The 27,081-nt window shown below is 37.6% G+C and overlaps 1 protein-coding gene across 1 annotated transcript; it reads right to left on the minus strand.

Moving 5' to 3' along the window:
- Nucleotides 1–331: 331 nt before the first annotated feature.
- ICE1 (interactor of little elongator complex ELL subunit 1) lies at nt 332–26,299 on the minus strand. The gene is made up of 19 exons (XM_010001534.1): nt 26,286–26,299; nt 24,738–24,772; nt 24,308–24,326; nt 23,454–23,565; nt 22,406–22,482; nt 19,645–19,682; nt 17,938–18,020; nt 17,639–17,678; nt 17,492–17,548; nt 16,047–16,136; nt 15,911–15,964; nt 14,168–14,520; nt 9,104–13,552; nt 7,545–7,713; nt 5,162–5,322; nt 3,677–3,867; nt 2,131–2,237; nt 1,341–1,439; nt 332–513 (listed from the first exon to the last, which is right to left on the minus strand). Exons 1-19 carry the CDS (start codon nt 26,297–26,299, stop codon nt 332–334), a joined length of 6,330 nt encoding a protein of 2,109 aa, XP_009999836.1.
- Nucleotides 26,300–27,081: the final 782 nt, after the last annotated feature.

Consider the following 27,081-nt stretch of genomic DNA (forward strand, 5'->3'; position numbering starts at 1 on the left):
AATAGCCCCTGCTCCAAATTGAGGGAAGTAAAATAACGGAAATGATTACTGATTTTTACTGACATAAAAGCAGAAACACCTCAGGAGTCAAAGACATGCTAGTTTTCAGGTCACTGATTAGTTATTAGGAAAAGCATTTGTATTTCTTTTTTTAAAATATTCTTCCCTCAAACAGAAAGGGCAAATAAAATGCTTGAGCTTGCTTTGTATGATCAGACATTCTGTTAAGAAAAAAGAGGACGCTCCACTTTGTATTGTTTTTAACTAGAACCAGCTGCTGCTTAGTAAAATAAGGCACTTCTTCCATTTTATCAGTTCCCTTCCTTAAATTTTAGTTCAACTCCATTTTACACAGAGAAGTGATTTCTGCTATGCCACTTGTGACAGCAGAAGGGATGTCATTATGAACTGTTGCTCTCCAAGCCTGGATGGCCTCAACAGTACCTTCTGGATTGCTTGAACCCAAGTCACACAGTGCATATATGGCTGCCAGCTGCACACCCCATGTAACACCTGTAAAAAGTTAACACAAATCAGCTCATAGAAACTTTGAAATGCAATAAGGCATTTGGGAAACCTGAATCTAAAAAAACATTAGCTCAAGAACTGAAATTAAAACACATCAACATCTGTGATGCCAGAAAGTAGCAAGATTGCAACCTGCACAAAAATTCTGTAACAAGTCATCTTATACTAGCACTTTCTCAGTTTTATGAATTCAGCAGGTCTTCAGTATTCAGAAGACATAAAACACTTCAACATCTAATGATTTTGCTCTAGCTAAGGGTCATCAGACCTTTACAAAAACAGTCAGGTTTACACAGTCTGAAACAGGCACAGACATATGCCACTTACTTGGAAGAACTTGAGAGTGCAAGGAAGAGAAGCTATATAAGCAGTTCAAACCAGCTCCCTAAAATCAAGCAATGCTTCACTGCAAAATGTACTTGACATTCAGAATAACTTAGCAACATAGATCTCTGCTGCCCTAATTGCCTTGCTTTGTCTCAGTCAGAAATTTGTGTTGACTTGCAACTCCTCCCAGTACAGCAACCTTGCTAGTAGGAAGCTTCAGCATGAGCTGCTCACATAACATCTATTACTGCTTTAAGTTCTTTGAGTCAGCTGATAGTGAATTCCAAGGTGGCTGAAACTCTGAGCTGTTCCTAGTCTTGAATACAAGGGAATACACATGCTTCATTAACCTCAGAAGAGAAAGGGACTCAAAGTTCCACAAGCAGGCTATTTTAGCATGCGTGTCTCAATTTGTGTGTTTTGTTTCCATTGGCGAAACTTCACATTGTAGATGTTACCCTGAAGTTCCTCTAAATAAACATTACCTTCCTCTTCTGCATGCTGTACAAACAGTCCAATTACAGAACCAATATTCTTCACTGCAGTAAGAGATCCTTCCTTCAAACCTATTTGGCCCAATCGACCTGAAAGAAAAAAAAGGTTATATATCTGGCATTTAGACAGGCAACTTTGTAATTTTTAGACTTACCGAATGATTGTTGAAGTATCAACAGAAAATGCAAATTTCAATTACAAAAAATAGTCATTTTGATTACCATGTTGTCTTGGGAACAACATTTGTCCTGTTTCTTTCGTGACTAAAGGACCCCAGGCATTTTTCATCAGATGCATGTTTACAATTTTTAAGTGTAAAACTCAAAGAATGCCATTTCTGTTGAACAAGCAATATTTTATAGCCCACACACTGAAAATATCTATTGAAACCCAGAGTTTATCTATTTACCTTAAATGCCATCTAGATCCCAAATAAATGAATCTAACTTAAAATTGCAGGAAGCATTATGTTCCATATAAAACCTTATGTATCTACAGTTGATTTCATTTTAAATACATAAAGCATTTTGCTATTTGTTATCATGCAATCAGACTAACATCTCTCACATGCTTTCTACAAGCAAACAGAAAATATCTGCATAGGATTGTGAAAGTTTGGCTTTAAGATGAAAATTTTTAAAGAAAGTGGAAAAAAAAGATCAAGATTGAGAAGGAAAAAAAAAAAAGGCAAAAATATTTCAATTCACTTTCCAGGCAGGCTGACATTTTCAAAGGGCATACTTACACAAAGAATTTCAATCAAGACTTTAGATTACTTACCAATTAGCCTGAGTGTCAATGCTATGACACTATCAGGAATGGATTGAGCAGTTTCAGTCCCCTTTCTCTCCCTTATCCATTTATCCATAGAAGGCCAAAGCACTTTGCTGCAAAAGACAAATTAATTTGAGTATCTGATACTGCATGAAGGGGTAGTACAGTATTTATACAGTAATGAACAAAAATTGTTCTTCTATTTACCACATATTTCCATAGCTCCACTGCATCTTTAATTCACCTTCTAGGGAAATTCTTCATATTCCAAGGTTTTAAACCTGAACAATCAAAGCTAACTTTCTGGAGGACTCATCCTGTTCAGAATATCCTTATCGGACCCAAGGGTCTTTTCCAACCTGAATAGTTCTATGATTCTATGATCTTCCATTAATTTCCTGCAACATTCTGCAGCTCTTCTTTAAGTCAGTAACTTATTCCCTTGACTTAAGAGATGTTTACAAAATCATGTTACTTTCACATGTCATGCTGAGATCTTATGCAAGCTTCTCATAGGACTGAAAATCCACAGCTTGCATGTTACAAGTAGGATCTGATGTTGTTTTTTTAAATCTGAAAGGACCTGAGATAAGACTTTTTTTTAATCTTTAAAATTATGCTTATAGACCTAGTTACCAATTATCAGCACAATCATATAGCTTTAGGTAAAGTGACATGCCTTTCACTGAAGGTGACTTTAATTAATTTTATAAGCATTTAACTAAAATTAACTTCTTTACTATTTGAAAGCATGGAAGTTGTATATCTGACGATTTTAAATTATTGGCATCTACTTACTGTCATAGTTAAAACAAATGCCATATGTAATTTTGGAGATTCTACTAGGTTACATAACCTCTACACAGAAAACAGGGGCTACTATATCAATGTAGATATCAAAATGAAGTGTTTCAAACAAAGTTGAGTATGGTAGAGGTCCATGCACTGGATTATAGGGTACAAAGGAAAATTAAGACATTGCTTCTAAGTTCTATAATGATTTTAGAATTAAAATCAGACTTAAATCAGGATAGTACGCTAATGAGCATGGTCACATTTCACTTTCAGCAATGAAGGGGTGCTATTCACACGTATGAAGTACTTCCCTCACTTTCTCATGACGGGGCAGAGAGGAATTAAACAATTAAGTTCAGAGGAAGACAATAATTCTGCTTCATTGACAATCTACCTCAAAACCTTTCACAATTGTCCACACATTCTTTATAAGAATAGTTCAAACAGGGTTAAATTCTTGGAGCAGTACCATAAAATCTTACATTTACTCATTGATCACTCATTCCATCTTAAAATAAACCACACAAACACAGCAGTCTAAGTCTCATCAGATTATAATACCCTTCTTTTTGAGTATCTATTCAGTGTTTTATTATGTTAAAAACTAAGTCATAATGTCTCAAATTTGGGGGCAGGGAGGGGAAACAAACAAACAAACAAAAAACCCCCAAAGCAAAACTAACCACAAAAACACCGTATCAGAAAACATCTGAAAGAACTGCTTGCCAACATTTGAAATAACTGCTTGCCACAATACCTTATAACATTGTCATGTGTCCAGTTCCACTTCAGGTGAGAGCACAGTAGATCCAGAGCAAATATGTACTCCCAAGCATCTTTACTTAGATCTTCTCCATATTGCTCACTCAGTTGAAATTCTACTTTTGGACATGACTGCATTTCTAAAAGCAGGTTTGATACCATAATACCAGCATCTAAAGAGGAACTCTGGAATTTTAGAAGGTGATTAGCTTAATGCATGAGAAGTTATAAATCCAGAACCAAACTCTTTACCTATATTTGATTATGACTGTCCACAGCATCTTACACCATAAATTCAACGTTGGGTTTGACTTAACACAAACAAAAAGAATATATAGACTAAAATCTTCAAATACTGAGTAATTTCCTTGATTCTTTTTTTAAAAGGAGAGTTTGAGAGAAAAACCCACCCAACTAAAACCACACATCCTACACCCACTGTATTCTCCCCTACTACAATTTGGGAATTTTTGTTTCTATCAATGAAGCTTTGAAGATTTTTCTCCAAATGCAAGAAAATTAGACTAATCCTGATCACTTTCTAAGGTTTCTTTGGGGTTTATTTGTTTACATGATTTTCTGATGCTGAACTTTGTTACTGTTTGTTGTTCATTAGGGGCCCAGTTTCCAAGCAAGTACTTCCAATAGTACAGCAAGTCTGGCATTAGTAGGGGATTTTCAAAACTACCAGGACCCTAGCTTTCAAACAAACACTTTAGTCTGTTACACAAACTTCTCCAGAAGCAAATTACTTCCAGCTTTCCATCTGCATGTTATAAAATTTGCTCCTACTGCTATCAAATGTGTTCCAATTTTTACTCTTTGCAATGTCCTTTTCAGGATGGTAATATGTGCCTGCTGAAAACTAACAGATATTACATGACTCACCCAAGGGCTCAAAGACTTGAAGTCAAATCTCAAAAGTCCTTAGGTCCTTAACATAGGTTATCCTTCTGCCATCACTGCAGTTTTGTACTGATATGCCAGCTGCTTATGAAATTAATTGGCTGATATTTTCTTGATGATAAACGGGTATTTATAGTCTGATCAGGTATGAAAGATCATGAGTAAAATGAGACAGGCTCGTCTTTATATTAACTGTGGTAATTAACACAGAACTACAAAAAAACAGACAAGCCCAATACATATCAAAAAACCCCAGCAGAACAGAAAAAACCCACCTCAAAGAACATAAGCCACAGTTTCATAGGACAGAATTCTCCAGTACAAGAACACTCCAATCAACGTTTAAAAACAATGTTTAGTTTAAATGTTTAATAGAGGAATTGGTGTTTTAGTAGGGTCTAGTCAAGCGGAGGAAAAAGGCCTGAAGCAACACTAGTGCAATTGTACAGACTCTCTAGGAGGTTTGCAGGGTACCTTCATACCCTTAAACATAAGTCAGCTGCTTGATTTGATGCAGACAGCAAAGCAGCCAATGCAGACAAAAGCCAATACTGACAATGAAAGCAGACATTACCTGTTCCCAGTTGAGGTAAACACTCAAACAGGCCAGCATCTCCTTGCTTGCACTCTGCCTGACAACTAATTGCATAGCTTTGTTAATTGCACCTTGGAAGACAAATATGTCAGACCATACATTTGTGATAAATAAAATCAATTTTTCTGATTCTGGGAAGTCTAAGAAAAAAAAAAGAGAGAACAAAGGAAATTTTTAACATTTAAAAACAAAACTATATATAATTGGGCATTAAAAGCTAGTACAATGTTCAGCAAGACAACTAGAAAAGAAGGCACAGAAGTCACATAAGAACTGCAGCCCAGGGAAGGAGAGTCATACTAGCCCGTCTCAGTTCTGAGATTAAAGGGAAGCTAACAGACCATTCTGAACACCAAAGCAGAGATCTTCCAATCAAAATATTAAGATAAAACACAAGTGTGCAGACTGAAAGCAATACAAAGGACATTGGAATAAGCAAGAAGTAGATGTTACTTTCATGGGTGAAATGCAATACATATGCCTGAAACACTATTACAACTATACAAAAAAACCCAATGAAAACTGAAAAGCTAAATATGTCTTCCTTCTTCACTCCAGCATAACCTCTACATTTATAGAAGGATCTTAAGAACTAGAGAGCATATGAAAATGCATCAATTCAAGCAGCTTTACTGGAGTCACCAAGCATAAAGAACTTGCAGAGTTCCATCTAGCATCCTGGATGGGCCTTTTCTACTCTGAAGCAATTCATTACATAAAAATGAACTTGCTGGGTTTTTTTGTCAGAACAAGAACTGCTGCTAAATTAGAATTATCTACATGCTGCAACCTGAATTGCTGCCCACAAATCTGGAAAACTTGAAAGACCTACTCAGTGATGAGTAAGAAAAGATGGAACAAAAAAAAGAAAAAAGGATGGGAACAGAGAAGGGGTAAAAGGAAAAACAGCCAAAGAAAGGTAACATCTCATGTATAGTAATTTAAGGGAGAATACCTGAAAGGAGAACAGAACAAAAAAGCACAGACAAGAAGTCAAGAAAACAGATGATGCAAGTCCAGTGAGGTAGTACTGACTTTGTTCATAGTAACTTGTTAGTTGTGTAGCTGACAAGTAAGCTCACATTTACATTACCATCATTCTGATGGGAGTTAATAGGTGAAACTATATGAAAGATAAAACCTTAAAATTAAGGCATTGTAATAAAATAAAAATAAACAAATTCAGATATGTTGACAGCTGTTCACACTCAAAAAAACCCACCATAAAAAAACCACAGCAGGAATTAATGCAATTCAAAGTATAGAATAGGACATCAGTTCAACAAAAGTCTGCATTTAGCTACTGAAGTTTGGACCTTATCCAGAACAACAAAGGAAAAAAAAGGGGAATGTTTAATATTTGCAAGAGTCCACAAACAGACACAGTGCCAAGGTACTGCAAAACAAAAGGCTTAATTATTAATTTAGACTAAGAAAGATACCTGACAAGTACTAGTTTCTGGCATGGTGCCATATTACAAATATTAGCATGAAAAAAATGAGAGTTATGACAGACTGCATGAAGGACAGAAAAACAAATAACTCAACAGGAATTCCAAAAAGAACCCATGCAAAAAATGCAAATAAAAATATTCAAACCCAACAAGAAAAAGATAATTAAGAGCAAAAAAAAAGAAAATCCCTAATAAGATTTTAAAAAGGAAAAAAAAAAGGGATGTTATATGAAAGATAATCACTAAACCATTAACTGGTGGTTGCAGCATTTTGCTCATCAGTGCTCTCAAATTTTAATTTTATACAGAGATGCCAGTCTGTTCTGAACTCTGGATGGCTCAGTACTTTCAAACTAAGTGAAATCCTTACAGCACTAAGACAGACTCTGAATTTAGTACAGTGATACTATGTATGTATTACCTGTGTTACTGTGAACAAAAGGGGGGGGAGGAAGGATCCAAAACAAAAAAACTTCTTAACCAAGTGAGACTTTGGACAATGGAAAACAGTAAAAACTTTAGGGAGGACATGTACAAATGCACTGGTTTTGATCCAGGTATTGTCCAATACCTGATGCTATTTTAAGCCCGTACATGTTTTTAAATCACACTTGCTTTATGAATCAGTGCTCACTCAGTTAAAATAAGAAAATACTAGTGAGCAAAAAAGTACAGAAATCCCTGGAATCACATTATCATTTTGGAAATGGTGGGGCAAAAGTCAAAGAACAGAGGATCCTAAATAGAGTATTTAGTCTACACTTCTGCCCTATATAAAAAAGTTGTAAAGAAGATGTCCCCTTCACCAGATTTTTGTGTGTTTGTTTTTATGGACATAATCATTCTGGAATGGTACAGCAAAGATACACAGCATATTTAAGATACAAGGTCACTAAGCCATACTATACCTTCTTTAAGTAGGCTATAGCAGAAAAGGCGGGCTCTTTCCAAATCTCCAAGCTGTCGACAAACTCCTATATAGACTCGACACAGAGCCTGATTGAAATTGTAATGTGTGGCACTCTTCTGAGCCTTGAGTTTATTGAGAATAACACACAGCAAGGACTCTGCTAAATGCTGCAAGGCAGAAAAAATACTGTTAGACTACTATATGCTTGGGAATATTAGATAACATTACAGTAGTACGACAAGTAAAAAGAACTATCTTATTTGCAAGAATACTGTTTACATACATATCAAAAAGCAGAAAAGTTAATCAGAGGCAACCAGGGAAAGAAAAAAAGAACAGTAACTTCCCAGAATAACATGAGGATGCCATCTACCACAGCATCCTCACAGCCAAACTGAAGACAACTGGACAGTGAGGTGGACTGGGAGGGAGGGCTAAAAGAGGGGAGTATTATGAGGGGGCTTAGGACCCAGATTCTGGAGAGGGCACAGGTTTAGACTGGGTAACTGCAGACATCAGGGAGTCTGGGTTCTGGTTTCATGAGAAAACAGAAGGTCCAAGCTGGTTACCTGAAAGACTAAAAAGGGGTCTGAGGGTCAGATGCAGGTAAGGCCACAGGTCTGGACCAGCTACTGGAGGGATGTATGTGCACTTCTGTGTCTGTAAGTCTGTCATTGCATGTGACAAGTGGAGAGAACAGGAGTTATGTACTGGATATACTGAGTGTCTAGTATCTGTATTTTCCACTTCCAGGTTTTCACCCTGATCATCCAGAGAAGGGAACAAGACTAGGCACATATTGTGTGCATGTGTGCCTATTAGAAGTACATGGTTCCCTCACTGCCAGCTGGATCTGGAAGCATAACATGGCCATAACTTTGCTTCTGTGGAGTTACCAGATTTGACAACTCCTAACGAAAGTGACCCAAGAACTTGATAACAACTTCTGTGGATAACATAATTATGTTCATGAACTGAAACAGGGCAAAGTTGCTGAATTGCTCTGTTGCAGACTACAAATGATCTGTGAGAAATATGGTAATTAAAGTGATTTTTTTCAAAACAGATATTAAGCAAGTGCTGAGAAACAAACTACTGAAATATTTTTCTAATACAATTCATTTCAACAACCTGATGTAGGTAAACATGGAATGAAAAGGTATGTCACTATTGTATATACAATGCAGTTTATATCTCATTTAATTTAAAAAAAAAAGGTAATCAAACCTCATATGCTTAGAGGAACTCCTACAATTGTTAATGCTATCCATTACAAAAAATGCTGCAAAAAAAGTGGTTTTATGCATACATCAGGAAGGCAGTTGTGTTCACAAATGCAGTTCTGCATCTTGGATACTGTTGAACTGTAACTTCTTGTGAAGTTCTATATTCTCTTAAGTTACAGAAGTTTAGATGTTTGATAAACTTTTAAGACTACACTTTGCACTGCAAACTGCCTGAACAATTGAGAATTCAAATGCTACATACTCTCCCTCCTTTAATCTGCACAGAATTAAATTATTAAAACACAAAATAATTAAAAATTATGCTACTTACCTTGTTTTTTACACCAAATTCATAGACAACTTCTTTCTCTTCATCTCTCATTATTGGAATCTTTGAGGTATTGTTGACATATACATGACCCTTAATAACTGGTAACAAGTCAAAACAGGATTCAGCTATTTTCTTCAGTGCCAAAGAAACTTTCTGGCAGTCAGGATCAATAACCTTCTTGACTGGTAATGACACTTCTAAACTGGAACTGTGTGCTGAATCACTGATTTCACAGCATTTGTCATTGAAAGCCTCATGTGTCACAGAGATTGTATTTTTAGTATTTCCTGTAGCAACAGTATTATTGGGCTCCAGCTTTGATGGTTCACTGTCCAACCTCAGTCTCTTTGCACTTCTTGGCATAGATATTGGCAACAGTGTCCGTTTTTCGAGATTATTTGATGAGCCTGAAAATAACTGCTGATTTTGCACATCGCTGTCTTGATCTTTGCTGCTATCAGAATTCAAATTGCTCTTAGTTTTAACAAAAGCAGTTGATGTAGATGCAATTGCTTTGAACCCACCTATTTGAGCCACAGGCCCTGGCAAACTTTGGCTCTCTGAATACCCACATGGGTTAAGCTGAATGTTGCCTTTCAGAATGCTTAGCGTCCTTGCCCTTGCAGATAGCTCTGGATACATAGTATCCAGTATTTTCACAGAGTTCTCCCGAGGAGCACTCGGAGCAGCACTATTGGCTACAACCAGAGGAAACCTTCCTGGGACGGGAAGTGCATGCTTTGGAATGGAAGTACAAAATTTCAAAGGTGAGGAGCGAATCTTTCTACCCATTGCCACTTCTGAGGGTGAGGGAGAAGAAATTAAGAGAGCAGACTTTACTGTTGGAGTATCTGTTAATGGAGACATGAGAGGAGGAACAGGAGTTTCACGCAGTGGGGATATCAGTTCATCGAGAGGGGAAAGCAAAGAGGATCGATCAGCAGAAGACATTACTGGGGATGTGGTATATGCAGCTTTTGGAGGAGTAGCAACCAAAGGCTGTAGCAAAGGCGGGAGAGGAGGACCCATCTCTTGCCTGATTTTATTTATAGTCTCAGATGAGCATTTTTTTGGCATAGAAGTATCAGCATTTGCAAGTACTGGCTGAGTAGGTTTAGCTTTTGAAGTCTTTGTTTTTCTTTTACTGTGAAACAACCTCTTTGATAGCTTGGCATGCATTACTTGGGCAGCTGTCTTCGTTGAAACAGTTGGTGGTTCTTGCTTTTTGCACTTCAGTGTATCACTCTTTTTGAGAGCAACATCCACGCAAGACTCTGACTCCAACACACATAGCTTCTCAAATACCATTTTTTGTGGCTCAGAAGGCTGCCGAACTGTCTGACAATTGCTCTCTACATCAGACAGGGCTGAATTTGGAAGACACCCAACAATTATTTTTTTTCTATTACTACCATCTATGATAACATCAGTGTTGTCTTCTCCTATGTTGCAAGCAGTGCAAGTACTTTTCTTGCTGCCATTGATGCATCCAGCTCTGTTAGACTCTACCATGCATTCATTAGCACCCTCCGTATTTCCAGAGGTTACTAATATACACTCTCTTTTCCAAGAGGCTAAGTCTTTAGGATAACCCTCTCCAGCAATACCTGACAACTCATTTGCATTGTCTGGAGAGGTGTTTGTTTCACAGTGTGTACCCACACCCACCACAGTGTCTGCTTTTAGATGACTAACTGCCAAGGCACTTTCTGGATGCACTGTTGAATGAAGTTCACATACTTGGTAACCAGCATCAACAATTCCACCATTTTCTAGAGAACCCGTTGCAGTTCTCCTGGAAGCTCCCATGGGAACACATTCAGAACATTCTACATGTCTAACTTTTTGTATAGAACAGTCTTTCTCTTCAGATTCATTGTTCTGCTCTGGCATATCAAAATTGTTACACCTTTTTATGGCATTTTCCCCAGATGTGTCAAAACTATTCAATTCTTTGCTTTCTTCATCAGCTGTTGGTGAGTCAGTTCTAGCAGGATCTGTTCTAACCTCCCACATAAAAGTCCTGCATCCTGACTCTTGACAATCAAACTTTTGGAGAAGAAAATTATTTGCATTCATGATCTCTGATTTAACAGATGCCTGAGGTTCTTTATCTACTGGCTGTTCCTTCTCATCTGGAATTTGCACTTCATTTTTGTGTATGTATTCATTCTCAGGGCAGTCCAGTTCTTTGCACATGTTGTCTTTCTCAGCAGATAGAATCTCAGCACCCTCTTCCAAGCTTTCTGAAGAACAGTTAAATGCACTACCTGTAACACAATTTTTATCTCCTTTGTTTTCCCATGCATGGGAAAAAGCAGCCTTTTTTGTTAAATCAGTTTCAACAAAATGAACAGCTTTCTGAGGACTGAAATTTAGAGCAGGAGGCATTACGGATTCCAAGCCAATCCCCACTTGCACAGGAGAATCTGTTTCTTCAATATTTACACAGCCCATCTCCAAATCCCCATGAGTAGAAAAGGCCAAGCCACTATTAAAACCAATTTCTGAAGTAGACTGGCAGCTGATCTCCAAAATATTTTTCTTTACAACATTCTCTTCCCAGATACATGAGCTGGAACAAGTCACTAATTCCTTGTTTTGTTTATTTAATTCCCCTTTTATTTCATCACATTTAATGTTTTCAGTTACCAAGAACTGATTCAGAGGTTTTGCAAACTCTGCCTGAGAAGTAAGATTACTTTCCATTAAGACAGAATCAGTGGCATCCACACTTTCTATCAGCTCCCTGCTTTCCTTTCCAAAATCTACTGAACTAACTTTTACTTCAGTCTCTTGAGATTCAAACATTATCAAGTCTTGAGTTTTAGATAGCCCACATTCTAATGTACTACACAGGTTTTCAGGTTGTTTTACTTCACCTTTTATTTCCAGAAAATCTAAGACAGAGGATTCACATTTAGCTACACTGCTTTCTGCATCAATAATGCAAGCCATCTTTGGTAGTGCAAGTACACTTTCCAAGTCTGACTTTCCTTGGGATAAATTACTGCAAATTTTTTCCTGGTGTGGTTTGTCTTTTAAATAACCCTCATCCTTTGTATCTATTAATTTTCCATTTTCTACACTATGGAGTAGCTCTGATGTTTCAGCTATTTCTGTAACACCTTCTCTGTTAAATTTCATGGCTAGTTCAATCTCAGGTCTGGTTATATTAACATCTTCAATTTTTAACTGTTCATCATCCTTTGGAAAGGCTGACAAAGCAATCCTCTCCATACCTACACCTTTGTGTACATTATCCATAGACAATGAATTTCTGACTCCTTCAACAGCAAATGCAGGTAAGTAATGTCTAGAGACTGTAGCAATCTCTGGTTTGCTTTCTCTGTCTGCCTTATCTTTTACTGCTTGCACACGCTGCTTCTCCAGTGTCTCTTCACTTTCATGGTTTACTTCAGAGCACCGAGAGAGGGCAAAGATCCCAACAGCTCCAGTGTCTGCCTCAGTATCCCTAATTAATCCCTCCTCATTATGCTGTATCGTTAGGTCTTTAGGACACTCCACTTCACAGAAAGATTCTGAACTACTAACATCAGGCAATACATTTCTCTTATTTGCCTCTGCACAGAGTCCTTTCTTCTTTACTGCAGCTGTTATTTGCTCTCCAACTATCACTTCTTTTATATTTTCCCCTACATCACCTGCCATATTTGTAACTTTTACTACATTTTTTGATTTGTTTTCAGCCACTTCATTCTGTATCAATATATCAGATTTCTCTTCAGAATCTTTGCTTTGCAGCACAATGCATTGCTCGGGTGGCAAATGAGTAACATTTTGGGGAACAGATACTGCCTTGGGAGTTTCTCTCTCTCCTGATAATCCATCTTGTTCCACTTTCATTAATTCACCATGCTTTTCAGCTGTACTCCCGTTATCAAAAGCACTGATTCGGAGTACATTCTCTTCTCTCTGCTCTGCCTCATCACATTTTTCCATCTGATTCTGAGGCTTGAAACTTTGTAACATAATATCAGCTGAGGAACCTGCCTCTTCACTGTGCATGTCCTCACTTTCTCCTTTCTTTTCTTTGATGGCTTCCAATTCATGTGGTGTTGCTTCAGTTAATCCTCTCTTCTCAGTCTCCATATTCTCAGAATTCTCCTCCAAATTATCTTTGTTAGCTTCCACGTTTGTAATTGAAGTAGCAGCTTCAGTTTGCTTTGTTTCAGCATCACTCTCCTCCTTCCCTGACATCTTTGGACTGATATGAACATTGTTTCCATTCCAATTCAGGTTACATGAGATTTCTGCATCAAGTCCATGCTCACATGACTTGCTCTGTCTGTTACTCTCCTCGCTGAGGCTGAATACTTTGTAACTCTGAGGCTGAACTTGGTCATTCTGTAAAATATCCTCCATTGCAGAAACACAGCAATCAACTTCCTCGTCACTGGAATCTGTGACTTCACCAAACACTGTATCCTTTAATGAAAAATACAAAGTTAATATTCCAAAGCATGGTATGAGTTTTAAGATCTAGTTCTCTAAAAATTCACTGGTGGCCCTGACACGCAGTGGTTTTGAGAGGTTAAGACTGATCAACAGCATTATACTTTTCTCATCCTTCTCCTCTATGTTCTTCATAGCAAATGGAAAGTACCTCTGTGAAACGTCAGAGACTTCTTGACCTACCTACTTGCATTCTAAGATGACTGGAAAACAACATTTGAGTAGGTTCCCCTTGATTTTCAAGCTGTGGAATTTTGCTATGAAAGCCACGCTTATACCAAACAGGAGTTGGGACTGTAAGGCTGCAACATTGGGAAAAGAAATTATGACAGCAGTTGAGACATGGGTGACTTTCTTTTAAATACACTTGAAAATTACCTTTCCACAGGCAAAACTGGTGGCTGTGCTAGCAGGTAAAAAAGTATCCATATGGATCTAAACACTCACACAGAGCCCCTTTCAGTGCATGAGTAAGTAATACTGATACTAAAAAAAATAAATATAAAAGCCCAAGAATATAAAATAATTGCTTTTGCAGTGATTAATACAACCAAGTTAGTGGCAAGTCAAACATACCATGAAGCTCACCTGTGTAGTTAGTGGTGAAAGCTGTACTGGAGAAAGTAGAGCAGGGAGAGGCCTGGCCCAATTTAAGATATCCATCACATTTCTATCTGGGCTCTTTTGCTCCTCATCAGAGAAGTCTGAACTGCTGTGCACCCCATCTGTTTGTATTATCACATCTACAGCTTCATCTTCACCACAGTGCAGACATTCTTCAGCAGTACTGTTCTCAACACAGTCACCTCCAAAAGGCTCAGTACTTGCTTGAAGTTGCATGGTTGTTACACGGTTTCCCTTTTCAGAACTTTCTAGGGAAGAATACTGAGGTAGCTTTTTGCCATCACACTTCCTGATCTTTTGGTGGATTTCTACAGTTTCTAAGACAAAAAAAAACAAAAAAAAAATCCCTCTTAAGAATTTTCCTCCTCCCAGTTTTCTTCATAGAGATAACAGACAGTCATAAGAATGCATTACCAATTCAAGTGTCCTTCCCATAGACTAGTAGTAAGAAGCATGCAATGTCACTTTCAGAAACATTTTTTTTACAGAGATCAGATGTTGTTATTCACAAACAATTCTTTTTTTTCATGAAAAAGGTGCAAGGAACTCCTCCCCAAACCACTTCACTTGGATCATTAAGACTATTCTTCCCAATTTTTCTTATCAGGAAGGGCAATACTGGCTAGCATTGAGCTCAATTATTTTTTTTTAGTTTTAGCCCAGTAAGTGATGTTCAGGAAAAGCAGGACAAGCATGCAGTCACATTCCCCACTCAAACTGCAATTCTCAGCTTAAAGCAACCTGCAGCTTTAAGCCAGCAGCTGCAATTGCAGGCCAGTTACAACTATACCTCGCTACAAACACAGTAAGGGAGTAAGCTATATTCTTATTTTTATTAGTTATTTAAATTTCGATATTGAGTCCAATTGTACAAGATTTTATCTTTTGTGATGTGACTCAGTAAAAGCTGAACCCTTAAAAAAAAACAAACTTGGTTAGATCCCCCCCAACACATCTATACACAAAGGAGTTTGAACCACTAAGGCAATGAAAGATACTGAGCAGCTGACAACTCTTCCAAGATGTCACCTCTACCAGTTTTACACAAGTTATTCTAGCAGCAAGAAAGCACATCCAAATCTGTGTGATTGTTTGCATTGCACTTTTGTTCCCTTTTCAAACCACTTTTTCTTATTACACAGTAACCCATTTCTCATCCATGCAGGCCAGACACATTGCCTCAAGAAAGTCTAAACATTAGAGACAAAAAATTGAAATATTTATTATAATTATGCTAGGTATTTTTAAACAGTGAAAGATGGCCCAGTTTTCTGAAATTTAAATTCTGTGATATTATAAAATGAAAATATTATCTCCAAATATGACCTCAGACTAAAGAGAGCACTTGCACCCCATAATTCATATCATATACTGCACAGTTTATCATGACATTATTGTTTAAACATGAAAACTGAGTTTTGACTAGTTAGAAATAGTCGAAGAAGTTTAGAATAAAATAATTTGATTCTTCAACTGCAACAGCAGACTAAAAAGCTTTTCTTTAGTTTTATTTGTTTGGTTGTTCATATTAATTTTCGCAATTATTTTCAAATATTCTAAGCACACATGTACTTGACCAAGCAAACACGAACGAAATTATCTAAGTCTGTCAAAAAAAGTGTTATGCAGACAGTAGCCAATCTGATTTTATCCCAGTAAAACTAAATGCACTTGCGTATTAATAAATTCACATTTACTGGAACCTACCTTCTGCAACAGCCAGTCTTCTTTTTTCAGACCATGCCTTATCCTGAACAGCAGCTGAAAAAATGTACCAATATTTATTTGTGATCAGAAAAAGAGACAGCTTCAAGAAAAGTCAAGACTTTGCATGCCATCTCACCCACTACAGGATGATCTTCCTGATTCTGTCTTTTTCCTCTTGCACTGTCAATGCACATCCAGAGTTCTTCTAACAAGAGCTTTATTTTTTCTGTTAAAATAAGTAATTTTAGAAATTGAGGAAAATCTCAATTGTTCAGAGTTAAGAAGTTGTGTTTAATTTTTTTTCCCCTCAAACCACAGACATGCCTACAAAATATGAAATACCCACAAGAAAAATTAACACAAGGGACATAGTGACATTTTAGCTTCAGAGAAGTAAAAATGCTAGGTGCCACTGAGGGAAGAGATTCTGTATTGGCCACAGTCACACAGCAGACTGAAGGAAAAGCTGCAGAATGCTTTAGTATTTTCCTTTTTACAGTGAGGGTGGCAAAAAAATTGTAGCAGCCACCAGGGTAAAATATAAAAGCAGGTTTGACTGTAGCATTAGCTTTCTAAAACAATTCAGGTGACATGAACATAAATGGGGGAAGAAATCTTTTAGGAAGAAAGCATTTATATCACATTCTTTCTTTATACCCACTTGGTAGTAACTCAGTCTTACACTGGAGTAACAGCACATTAAACGTATCTGAACTCATTATCAGGGCAGAACATGACAAGACACTATCTGGAGTCCTAACAGCACCATTGCTAGGTGGTGCCAATCTAGTTTCAGAACCAGAGTAACAGATGAAGAGGGAGAAATGGACCAAAAACTCAATATACACAAGCAGCTCTCCTACTTATGCTGGAACCATCATCAGATCCAACACACACAAAATGAGAATATTGGTTTTGTGACAATTCCGTAACTCAAAGGCCACAACAAACTGCTATTTCATGAAACAACATATTAAAAAACCCTGGCACATAAAATGAAAACCTACCAAATTTTACATGACAGCTATTACCAACACAGTCAGTACTTTAGAGAAAGTATATTAGGACTTTGCTCACAACACCATAAGATTCAGATGATTTGTAGAAGATATTTTAGACCATTAGGGGGAAAAATGTCAATAGGATAAGAAACAACTACACATCCTGGCTTTCCACTTGATTTATAGAGCCTCATATGAAATTGTAGAAGAATACACTTCTATCTTGTCTTTTGCTTTGCGTGCTGTGTTTATGTTTTCAATGACTTTCAAAGACAATGGGATTGTCTGTATGTTTCTTAGTGTTTGCATTCTGTTTTGTAACTGCACATCAATTGACTTCACACAAACATGGGTTAGACTAGTTGTTTTAATGAATGAAGTATTTTCCTTACTGCAAAAATGAAAATAGTAATCTGTTAACATCAACTGTCCATCAGTGTAAGATATTTGTATCAACCACATCTACTCTTTCAGCACTTCTGTCAGTATCATCTGTTTTAAAAAATGCAATCCCAAAGAGCTGTAATAAATTCCTACTGGTTGCTTCCACACAGAGAATGGTCTTGCAAAAATATCTTACCTTTGTCTATATCTGTTGTAAGATCTTCACTTGAACTCTGGGTCTCTGCATGTTTAACTATCAAAAAATGAAGAGGGAAGGAAAGAAAATTTTCAAATGGAAGAATACCACATATAAATCTGAAGGCAATCAAAGATTATCACTCACCTTTTCTGCACTTCTCTTTAAACACGCCATCAAGTTTTCCCTGTTAAAATTAAGTAATATTAATTTTTCATACCATACATAGCTTGTAGAGCATCTACTCTTAATTACTATGAAATCTAAATCAACATCATGCTTCAATTAGAAAATTTCTCTCTTAAGCTGAATTGCTATGTTTAGTTACTCAGTATCACCAAAAAACGTAATTTTACTATTTTAATATCTCTATTACTAGTATCTTCCCTTCCCCCCGCCTTGAAATAGTAAAAGAAGCTTCATCCAAAAAAACAGGAAAGTCTGACTTGTGCCTTCTTCAGCTCCTTTTCAAGCCTTTTCTTTTCCGTTTTCAGTTGTCTGAAGTCCTGCGTGTGCTTTGTTGCAGCTTCTTCAAGAAAGCAAAACAAAATTCAAGTTCAAAACTACAACATACAATAATTAATTTAATTAACCAAAATTATTGGTCACCAGTTTGCAAATCAAATTATCCTAGATAGTGTGAAATACAAATCTTTTGAAATTTTATTTTGGCTCATTAAGACAACAACTCATGCGTACAAGTATGTAATCTTTCACTGCATAATTACTGTTCTGAAGTACTGAAATGTATTTACTTCTTTTCTCACTCACATGCAAGAATGAAAAGTGGGTCATACTGTAATGCTACTGTACTGTAGGACAACATACACCAAGTGGCAAAGACGCAATGTCTTTTTTCATGTGTTTTGTTTTCTTATTTACAATAGGAGACTGGTTCAAAGATAAAAACACCACAGCAAGATGAATTGGAAAGATGGAGACAGCACTCAAAGCTAATAAACAGAGAAGAGTATCAAAAGAAAAGACCATGAAAAAGGTAGCTCATGTGGTAGGTTGACAAAACAATCACGGGGAAAACTGCAAACTGACAGAAGATGCCAGGCTAAAATATGGGGTCTGGGATATTTAATGAACATAGAAAAGAATAAAAGAGATAAACTAGTCACTCAAATTGGACTTCATGCCAACTAGTATTTTCTTCTAGCTTGGCCAGAACTTGAGTTTCTGGGGGCAAGAAGGTATAAAACCCTTGCTGCCATGTAATGAAACTCCAAAACATTTGTCAAAATAAATACCCTATACTGGTACTTTACAGTAGGATTTTGGGAGGTTCTAACACTAAGACACAAGTCACTCACTTTGTTGTACTTTTAACTGTGGTAGGCACAGCTGTAAGCGTGACATGAAAGTAAATATCTGCGTTGCCAGCAGTACATCAAGTTAAGTATCAGAATGCTTTATGCATATCCACCTTCTACTAGCAAAACAAGAAAAATATGGTGCCACAAGGCATTTATCTCTACTGACAAACAAAACAAACAAACAAAACCCAATTACCAAACTATTTGAAAATCAGAAAACGTGTCAGGATCACTGCAAATTTAGATACGATTATAAACAGGACTAGAAGAATCCTGCCAAGATTATTATAATGCTGAAACACATGCCCTTTAAAAACAAAGTTGTAGAACTAGACTTAATTATCTTGAGAGGAAAAAAAGGAAAGAAAAAACCTTAGAAAAGATCCAAGAGCAGTTTTCCTGCACCTACAAGGAGGTATCAAGAAGATGGAATGAGATTGTTCTATGGTGCATGGTGGGAGGATGAGAGACATCAGGCATAAGTTGAAACAAGAGTTTCCAATTGGCTAGAAGGAAAAGCTTTTTCACCATGAAGAGTCATAGAGTGAATCAGGGTGCCTGGACAGGCTGGGATGACTCCATCCTTTGAGGTTTTCATGACCAGAATTATCTTCCAACTTTATTTCCACCACGTGCCTAAGATACTCAGACAACATTTTGCAGGACAGCTGATGTAATTGAGATACTAAACACCACACATGGTAGTGGTGCCACACATAGCCTTGTTCCTTGGGGCATCAAAGTTGGAAAGTTACAATTACTTCTTCAGATAAGAAAGAAATCAAGAGATGTAGTAGGACAATAGCATAGTAATACAATGTAGAAAGTTACCTTCAAGTTTCTTCACTTTTGTTTCCAGTTTCTTTCTCCTATGAAAAAGAAGATATTAATACATCATTTTTGTACAGAAATGTTACACAAAAAGCCAGAATAAAAAAAAATATTAAAACCTAGCCATTTCAGAGTAAACATACTTCTTAGACCCAGGACTTGTGAGATCAGTGCATCCCTGAAGATGAAAACTTAAATCAGTGGCACCTTGCTGGCATTCTTACACCAAGAGTTGCAACTGTTACAGAGACAGTTTGCTCTTAAGAGAGTCAGTCCACTAATCTAGGTACTTAAATATAGCTTCAGTTACAACTCAGTTACACACCCAGCCTGAGAAAAATGGCTTCGAGTTTTTGCATATCTCTGATGTAATGCAGACAGGTTAATTAGACAATAAAGCCTGGCTTACAATCAGAAAGACCTATGAAATTAGATAATCAGGAACAGCCTTCAGGATCACTTACGTCTCACAGCTTTTTGTTCAGAATACCCAGCTGTTTACTAAAGCCAAACCAAAACCCCAGAAACTATGCATCCTGAACAGTTTTGATTTTGGCATTTCCAGCCCTGCCTAACATGCAAAACATACACAAAAAGGGGGAGGAGGGGGGAATAGAGTAAACACTTCTGTTAATTCCTTCTGTTAAATACCAATATTGCAGAAGCATTTTTTTAAACTCTTGTGGTAAGTAGAAGTCTGTCCTGACAAACACAAGCTACCAATGCTCACTGATCACTTTCATGAAGAACCCAGTTCATCCATTCCCCATATTCAAACTTGTATAATGAATTGAGATTTACAGCCTGAGCCTTTTTCAATGTGCAACCTTTAACAATCACTTCAGACATTAACTGGAGTACATTTGAAAACCCACACAGAAACAGGATGACTGACCACCTTCAGCACATTCAGTAGTCAAAGCATTTATACTGCAAAGTAACAGAAAGATGCTCTTGGGCCTTCTCAGTCTGAACATGTTCATACCTAACTCCCTCTGCACTCAAATGATGGCTTTGACAGTCAAGCCATATGTGAGAATTTGAGAAAACAACCCTCATAAAATATATTTGCAGAAAAAAAAAAGAGGGGAGTTGTCCTTTAAAAATAGCAGGTAATGAAATTCTGTTCTCTCAATGGTGAGAGACCAACTGGTCAGTTCTCACTTCCAACCAATGCACAGAAGTACTGCATCTACAATGCATGGACACTGGAAGCAAGGACAGGCAACACGGGAGGACTAGAGAGATGCTGCTTGCCATTGTAGGGAGAAGATAAGTGTAGCCCAAGTTTGATTAAGGTTCAAGCTGGCCAGTACTCTGAAGGACAACAAAATGGGCTTTTTAAAATATGTTATCAGCAAAAGGAGAATCAGAGATAACACTGGTCCATTACTTGATGAGGTCAGTCACCTAACAAATAAGGACACAGACAAAGCAGAGACATTTAATGCCCTACTCAAATCTGTCTTTAACACTGATTACGGGCCTCAGAAGCTCCAGAGACCTGTGTTGCAAAGACCATGACTAGGGGGATAATAAACTCCCAGCCAACTCTGAACTTGTTCAAAACTTACTGCTTCAACTGCACATACATAAATCTATGGGGCCTGATGAGATTCATCCCAGGAAACTAGAAGACCTGGCTGATGTTATCACAGGACCTCTCTCCATTATTTTGCAATGGGTTTGGGAGTCTGGAGAGGTCTTAGTTGACTGGAAGCTGGGAAATGTTGTCCCAGTTTTCAACAAGGGTAAGAAGGAAGACCCCAGTAAATACAAGTCTGTCAGTCACACTCCAGTGCCTGATAAAATCATGGAGAAGGTTATTCTGGGAGTTGCTGAAAAAAAACACTTGAGAGACAATATAGTAACTGGTTCGTGGGTTCACAAGTGGCAAGTCCTCCTTAACAAAATTAATTGCCTTCTATCACAAGGTCATCCATCCAGTTGACTAAGGGAAGCCAACAGATGTGGGTGTTTTTGGATTTTAGCAAAGGTTTTCATACTGTCTCTCATGGCATCCTTCTGGACACACAGCTAAACAAGCCCATTATAAGTTGGTGAGGAACTGGCTGGGGGGTCAGGCTCAAAGAGCAATGGAGTTACATTAGGCCGGTAAGAGAGGTTTCCCAGGGCTCAGTTTTAGAGCCAATGCTTTCTAATGGACACAGGAGTTGAATGTGTGCGTTAAGTAAGTTTGCAGAAGAATTATAAGGAGTAGCTGAGGTTACTCAGTTTGTTCAGTTTACTGAAGGCTGAGGGGTGACCTACCTCTCTGCAGTCTACAATCCCAAAAGAATGAAGCCGCAAAGGCACAAGTTCAGATTGGACAGCAGAAAAAGGCTCTTCACTGAGAATTATTTTAAGTAATTATTTAAAGCCAAATCCCTTTGGCAATATCACTTCTACCTTGGCCTAAGAGACTTATCAGCACAACAGAAACAGGAAGCAATAACAAATAGCTGAGTCTAACAACCACTTAAAACTATAGAAACTACAGCTCCTTCTCCAATCTCATCCTGTTCTTGAAAACCTTCACAAAACAACCACCAAAAGCCATTTCAAGACAGGATAATAATTAAAGTACTACCACCTTCCTACAAAATTTAAGACCATTCTTCAATCAACTCCCTGTTCTAAGAAGCTATAAGCATAAAAAATTTATCAAAACAGAAAGCATTACTAGGTAAGGCACAAGACCAAGTTCTGGAAGAGGTAGGAGAGGAAAATAAAAGTTGTGAGAAAAACAAGCATCACTCACACAGCATCACTGTTTACTATTTCTTCTTTAATTTTAACATATTCCAGTTGACTATCGCGATAAATCTTGAGAGAACTCTGTAGAGAGGGAAAGCACAGTTAAAATATATCCTTGTTGAGGGCAAAAACTGTAGATGGCTGACACTTCACCTGTTCTAGTGAAAACAGTACATAGCCAAAATAATGTATTCAATAAGAAAATAAGCAGGTTGGAAAGCCAGGTTATTCTTCCTCTTTAAAGACCAAAGGTATAAAAAACACACAAACAAATCTGTAGGTATCTATCCATAGAGTACACGCCTCCAGCACCCCTCTGAATACAAACTCAAAGCTGAAGTCAAGAGCACAACTGTTATACACCATACATATAATGTTGCTTTTTCTGAAAATGTGCCATCAGGACATGAGCTGAGGTAAGAGGACTTAAAAAACAGTCCTAATACAGAACAAAAACTAGGAACAGTGACAAGACAAATGTTAATATCCTACTTTGTGCTGGCATGAAAAAACTACAAGAAAGCAGTTGGGGTATTTTTTGTAGAAATAATAGTTAATGTCTCGAAAATATACATATTTAGGCTATTTGAACAGTCAAAAGCTTTTCTTCTGTAAACTAAATCTCAGCTAAGAGAAGAAATTTAGAATAAACTCAAGTAGCTAATAATGTAAAGGCATATGTTTGAAATGGTAACAGAAGCAAAATCCTATTCTACACAGACCCTCTTTGCATCTTTTTAGTAATACAAATTAGAGATTTCAGTAATCTGATAAGATCAGAACAGAAAACCAAAGGAATTTTAATGTCTCTTCTTCCTTCCTAAAAAAGGAAATAAAACACAAAAGTCATAGGAACTACAAAAGCCTGAACTTTCTGCCTACCAGAAACCTGCTGCCATTTAATTAATTTCATCTAAATCCAGAGCTGTCTGTCCCAATGAGCTGGAAATAACAACTGGGCTCATTAAAGCCTGCTTCATGAAGATGAGCATTAAATATACACATTTCCTTCAAAAGAAAAAGTGTAAGTTATTTAAACCTTACAAGCATACCTTTTTCTCTTCCAACTCTGCTTTCAAGGAACCCAACTCTTCCTGGCACTTTTCCAAGGGCAGGATTTTCTGTAGCATCTGCTCCACTTGACAACGGAGAGCAGAGATCTCTCTGAAACAGGAAGTGTAATTGAAAAAATTTTAAAAGTCACCAAAGAATATGGTACCTTTATACTCAATGTTTGATTATTCAGACAAGTGTCTGAGTATTTTGCTGTCCCCTATGGAAAAATGCTGTGAAATATACCCATATGGTTACATTTTACATTCAAAGAAAATTCAAGATCTGATTTAAAAACATTTAACTGAGTCTAAAGCTAGACACAAGCAGATGGCATGTGCCACACAGGAGTACTGCCCAGTTGCCTACACTGAAGACCCAGAAATAAATGTCTCTGTGTAGGTAGTGCTATGAAATACAGCAAGTTTGACTGAGGGATTTTTCAGCAGAGAGGATGGACTCCATAAAGACCTTACACTGCCTCTTCCTCTATAATCGAGTAGAATGAGAGGCCACAACACTAAGACAAAATGTTTCACACAAAGTGAGTTGCCCCAAATACACTTACATTTAATCACCACCAAAAGATGACTTTCATATCTCCACTTGGTCACTTGAGACTCATATAACAACAAGGGCCAGAAAAGAATTTCGCACAGGCATTGTAGGAGGAGGAGAGATTTCCCTCCTCAACAAGGGTACCTTTGCAAATGACCCAGGAAGCATGGTAAAAGAAAGGTCTGTATGAAAGCCAAGCCCAGACCCAAGGCTGTTGCTGTTACATCAGACTCCTAAAACTGTCCAAGACACAGAGACCATGGCACCTTTAGTAAACAATTTAAGTCAAACTTACCGTTCAGCAAACTGGAGCTGTAATCTCTTGTTAAGGCAGAAATTGAAAACAGTTTCTCAAACATGCTTACATATATTTTGATCCAATTGCCACTTGCAAAGAAACACCCAATAAAGACTTCCACCCAAAGCCCAGAGGACTTTCAGAACTAAGTGTTTAGTTGAAACATTTCAAATGTTTGAAGTGAGTAAGCAGAGCCTCTTCTGTTACAGGAAAAAAACTTGAGTCCTTCTCAGCAACGTAGATTTCAAGTAGTCCATATTAAGCCACGTATCAGCTACAGCCCTATTTTCTTTACAAAGCCTATCAAGTCTATTTACTAGAAGCATTATCTTTTAACTTGAACCTTAAATAAAAAGCCCCAAGCCCTTGTCTAAGAAATGTTGAATGACTAATTCTGTCAGAATACTAGTAGAAAAATAAAGGATATCAGTACATTTCTGTTGATACTCTGTCAGCAAATGACTGCAAAACAAAAAAGAAAGGTTACTCTTTCTTACCTGATTTTGACAATCATATCCTAGGATACCTGTCCTTTTGCTTTACAGATACATTCAGAGAACATAAGATTGGTTTGCATTTTCTGGTGGTAGTCTATATAACCCCTTTTTTCATTAAGTCATTCAAACCTCAAATCAGGTTGCTTTAAAACAGAAAAAAAGGCAAACGACTGGCAATTACAATAATTTGTAGCCACTATTTGCAGCTTTAACAAAAAAAAAACAAAAACACAACAAAAATATTTTTGGGGTAAAAAATTGCAATATACATCTCATGAAAAAACACACATATAATCACAAAGCCATATCCTAGTTCCTAAACCTAGGAAAGAACACATAAATGTAAGAAATATAGCTCAAAAGACTTCATCATTACAGTATTGTCCTAGCAGCCATAAGAGGGTAACTGATGTAGCATGTACAGTGGGACACTAGACAGCACAAAGGAAACCTACTTGACCCCTTCCTCAAATGTTCAGGTTTTTAAGAATGTAGAGAAGACAAGCAAGAGTAATACTGTGGCAGCTACCCAAATACAGAGAGGGTTGCAATACTTTCCCTTGCAACAGTTCAGATTAATCAAGTCAGGCAAAAGAGAAAGAGGTTGCACTGCAAGCAATTAAATAAGAGGTAACTCCCACAAGAAATGTATGCACTGGCAGAGAGAAGGACACAAAATTTGGAGGCAGGAAAAGGAATCCATAGACACAAAGCAAAGCAGCTTTGAGGAAAGGGGTCCTAGTTAAGACAGCGAGGGCTCTCAAATATTTTTTGAAAACCAGAATGCAGGAAATCAGATTTGCTAAAGCCAGATTGACACACAGTGTACATGAGAAACACACCATTACAATGAGGAGATACAGCAAGGGTATCAGGCCATAGGATGGAGATATACAGAATGTATCCTGATACATTAGTCCAGACCATCCTACGTTGATAGTTGTTTAGAAGTGGAAGTAATTGCAGAAAAGGAAGCAAACAATGAGAAGCATTTGAGAACTTTACTGTTCTGACTGATGTTAATTCATATTCTGATATTTAATCCCAACAGTATTTCACATCTTATTGTTTTGAGTGAATTCTGTTGAAAAGGTTTACTTAACTTTTAGTTCTCATGCTATGTTCTTCACAACAGATAAAACAGATAAAACAAGAGCTGCTTCTCCTAGTATTCGTAATAACTTATAAGCTAATAGCATGACACACAAATGTTTCAGGGCATAAGTTAAGAAGTCTTACAGTCCAAATTTAGGACCTGTTTGTGAAGGAGTTACTTTCACTTTGAGGAGGATTTAGTTTTTGCATTAATGAATATCTACGCTCCACAAAATGTAGGTATTTTTTTTTGCTTAAAAAAACTTAAGAGCAGTAAAAATAAACCAACCAAACAAAAAAACCCAACAACAAAAAAACACGATAACAACAAAAAAAACCAAACCAAAACCACAAAAAAACAAACACTTGTGCAGTGTACTTACTCTCCATCAATCATTTTTTGCTTCAGTGCAATTAATGCGGCTACATATTCATTTATATTCTGTAAGGAAGAGTCTCAAGTTGGTAAAGAAGTTTCACCCCAAAAAACAATACTATACACTGTAAATAGCCCCTAAACTGATTGCTAACACTCTACATAATTCAACAATTCATCTTCCTCTTCTCAGTTCTCTTACTGAACAAGTTAATGATTCACCAAAGACACACTTTTACAAGAACACATAGAAAATCCAGGTTCCACAAGAAAGTGTGCATACTTAGATGAGGCTTTGCTACAAAAGCTCTTCACACTTTGCCTTTACAGTAGAGAATACACTAAAATCCCCACAACTTTTTCTCTCGAAATCAAACTAAGTTTTGGCAGGTTATTACCCATTGACAGCACCTGTCTCATTCGAGCCTAGAGAATTCCTAGATCCTCAACCCGCACACGTTCTAGGTGTGTCCCAAGACCTCCCCTGCCCCCTGAACTCTCATGAGGACTTTCCTTCCCCTCATTTAAAGGCACAGCAGACACTGCCCCAAGCGCCATGCACACACCCACACGCCCGCCGCAGGGAGGAGGTGCCTGGTGACGCTCCCTCCGCTGCACCCAAGCCAACCCAGAAGGATACACCCGGACTCGCTCCAGCAGGCCCCGCTGGGCAGGCCGCGCGGCCACGGGCTGCTTTTCCGCCTTTCTCCCCGCTAACGCCACCGACGCTCCGGTCATAAAAGCCCGTTTGCCTCAGCAGCTCCCGGGGCCTCCGCCGCACCGGGCGCAACGGCCACCCGGCG

The sequence above is a fragment of the Chaetura pelagica genome, unplaced genomic scaffold (genome assembly GCF_000747805.2).
Source record: "Chaetura pelagica isolate M959 unplaced genomic scaffold, ChaPel_1.0 scaffold7, whole genome shotgun sequence".
Lineage (NCBI taxonomy): Eukaryota > Metazoa > Chordata > Aves > Apodiformes > Apodidae > Chaetura > Chaetura pelagica.

Excerpts from the sequence above, each read along its gene's own strand:
- ICE1 (XM_010001534.1), bottom strand. Across the intron at positions 17,679-17,937 it reads AGGAGCTGAAGAAGGCACAA|GGAAAACTTGATGGCGTGTT; the intron begins GTCAGACTTTCC and ends TAATTTTAACAG. Across the intron at positions 7,714-9,103 it reads AATTTGGTGTAAAAAACAAG|CATTTAGCAGAGTCCTTGCT; the intron begins GTAAGTAGCATA and ends TCTGCCTTGCAG.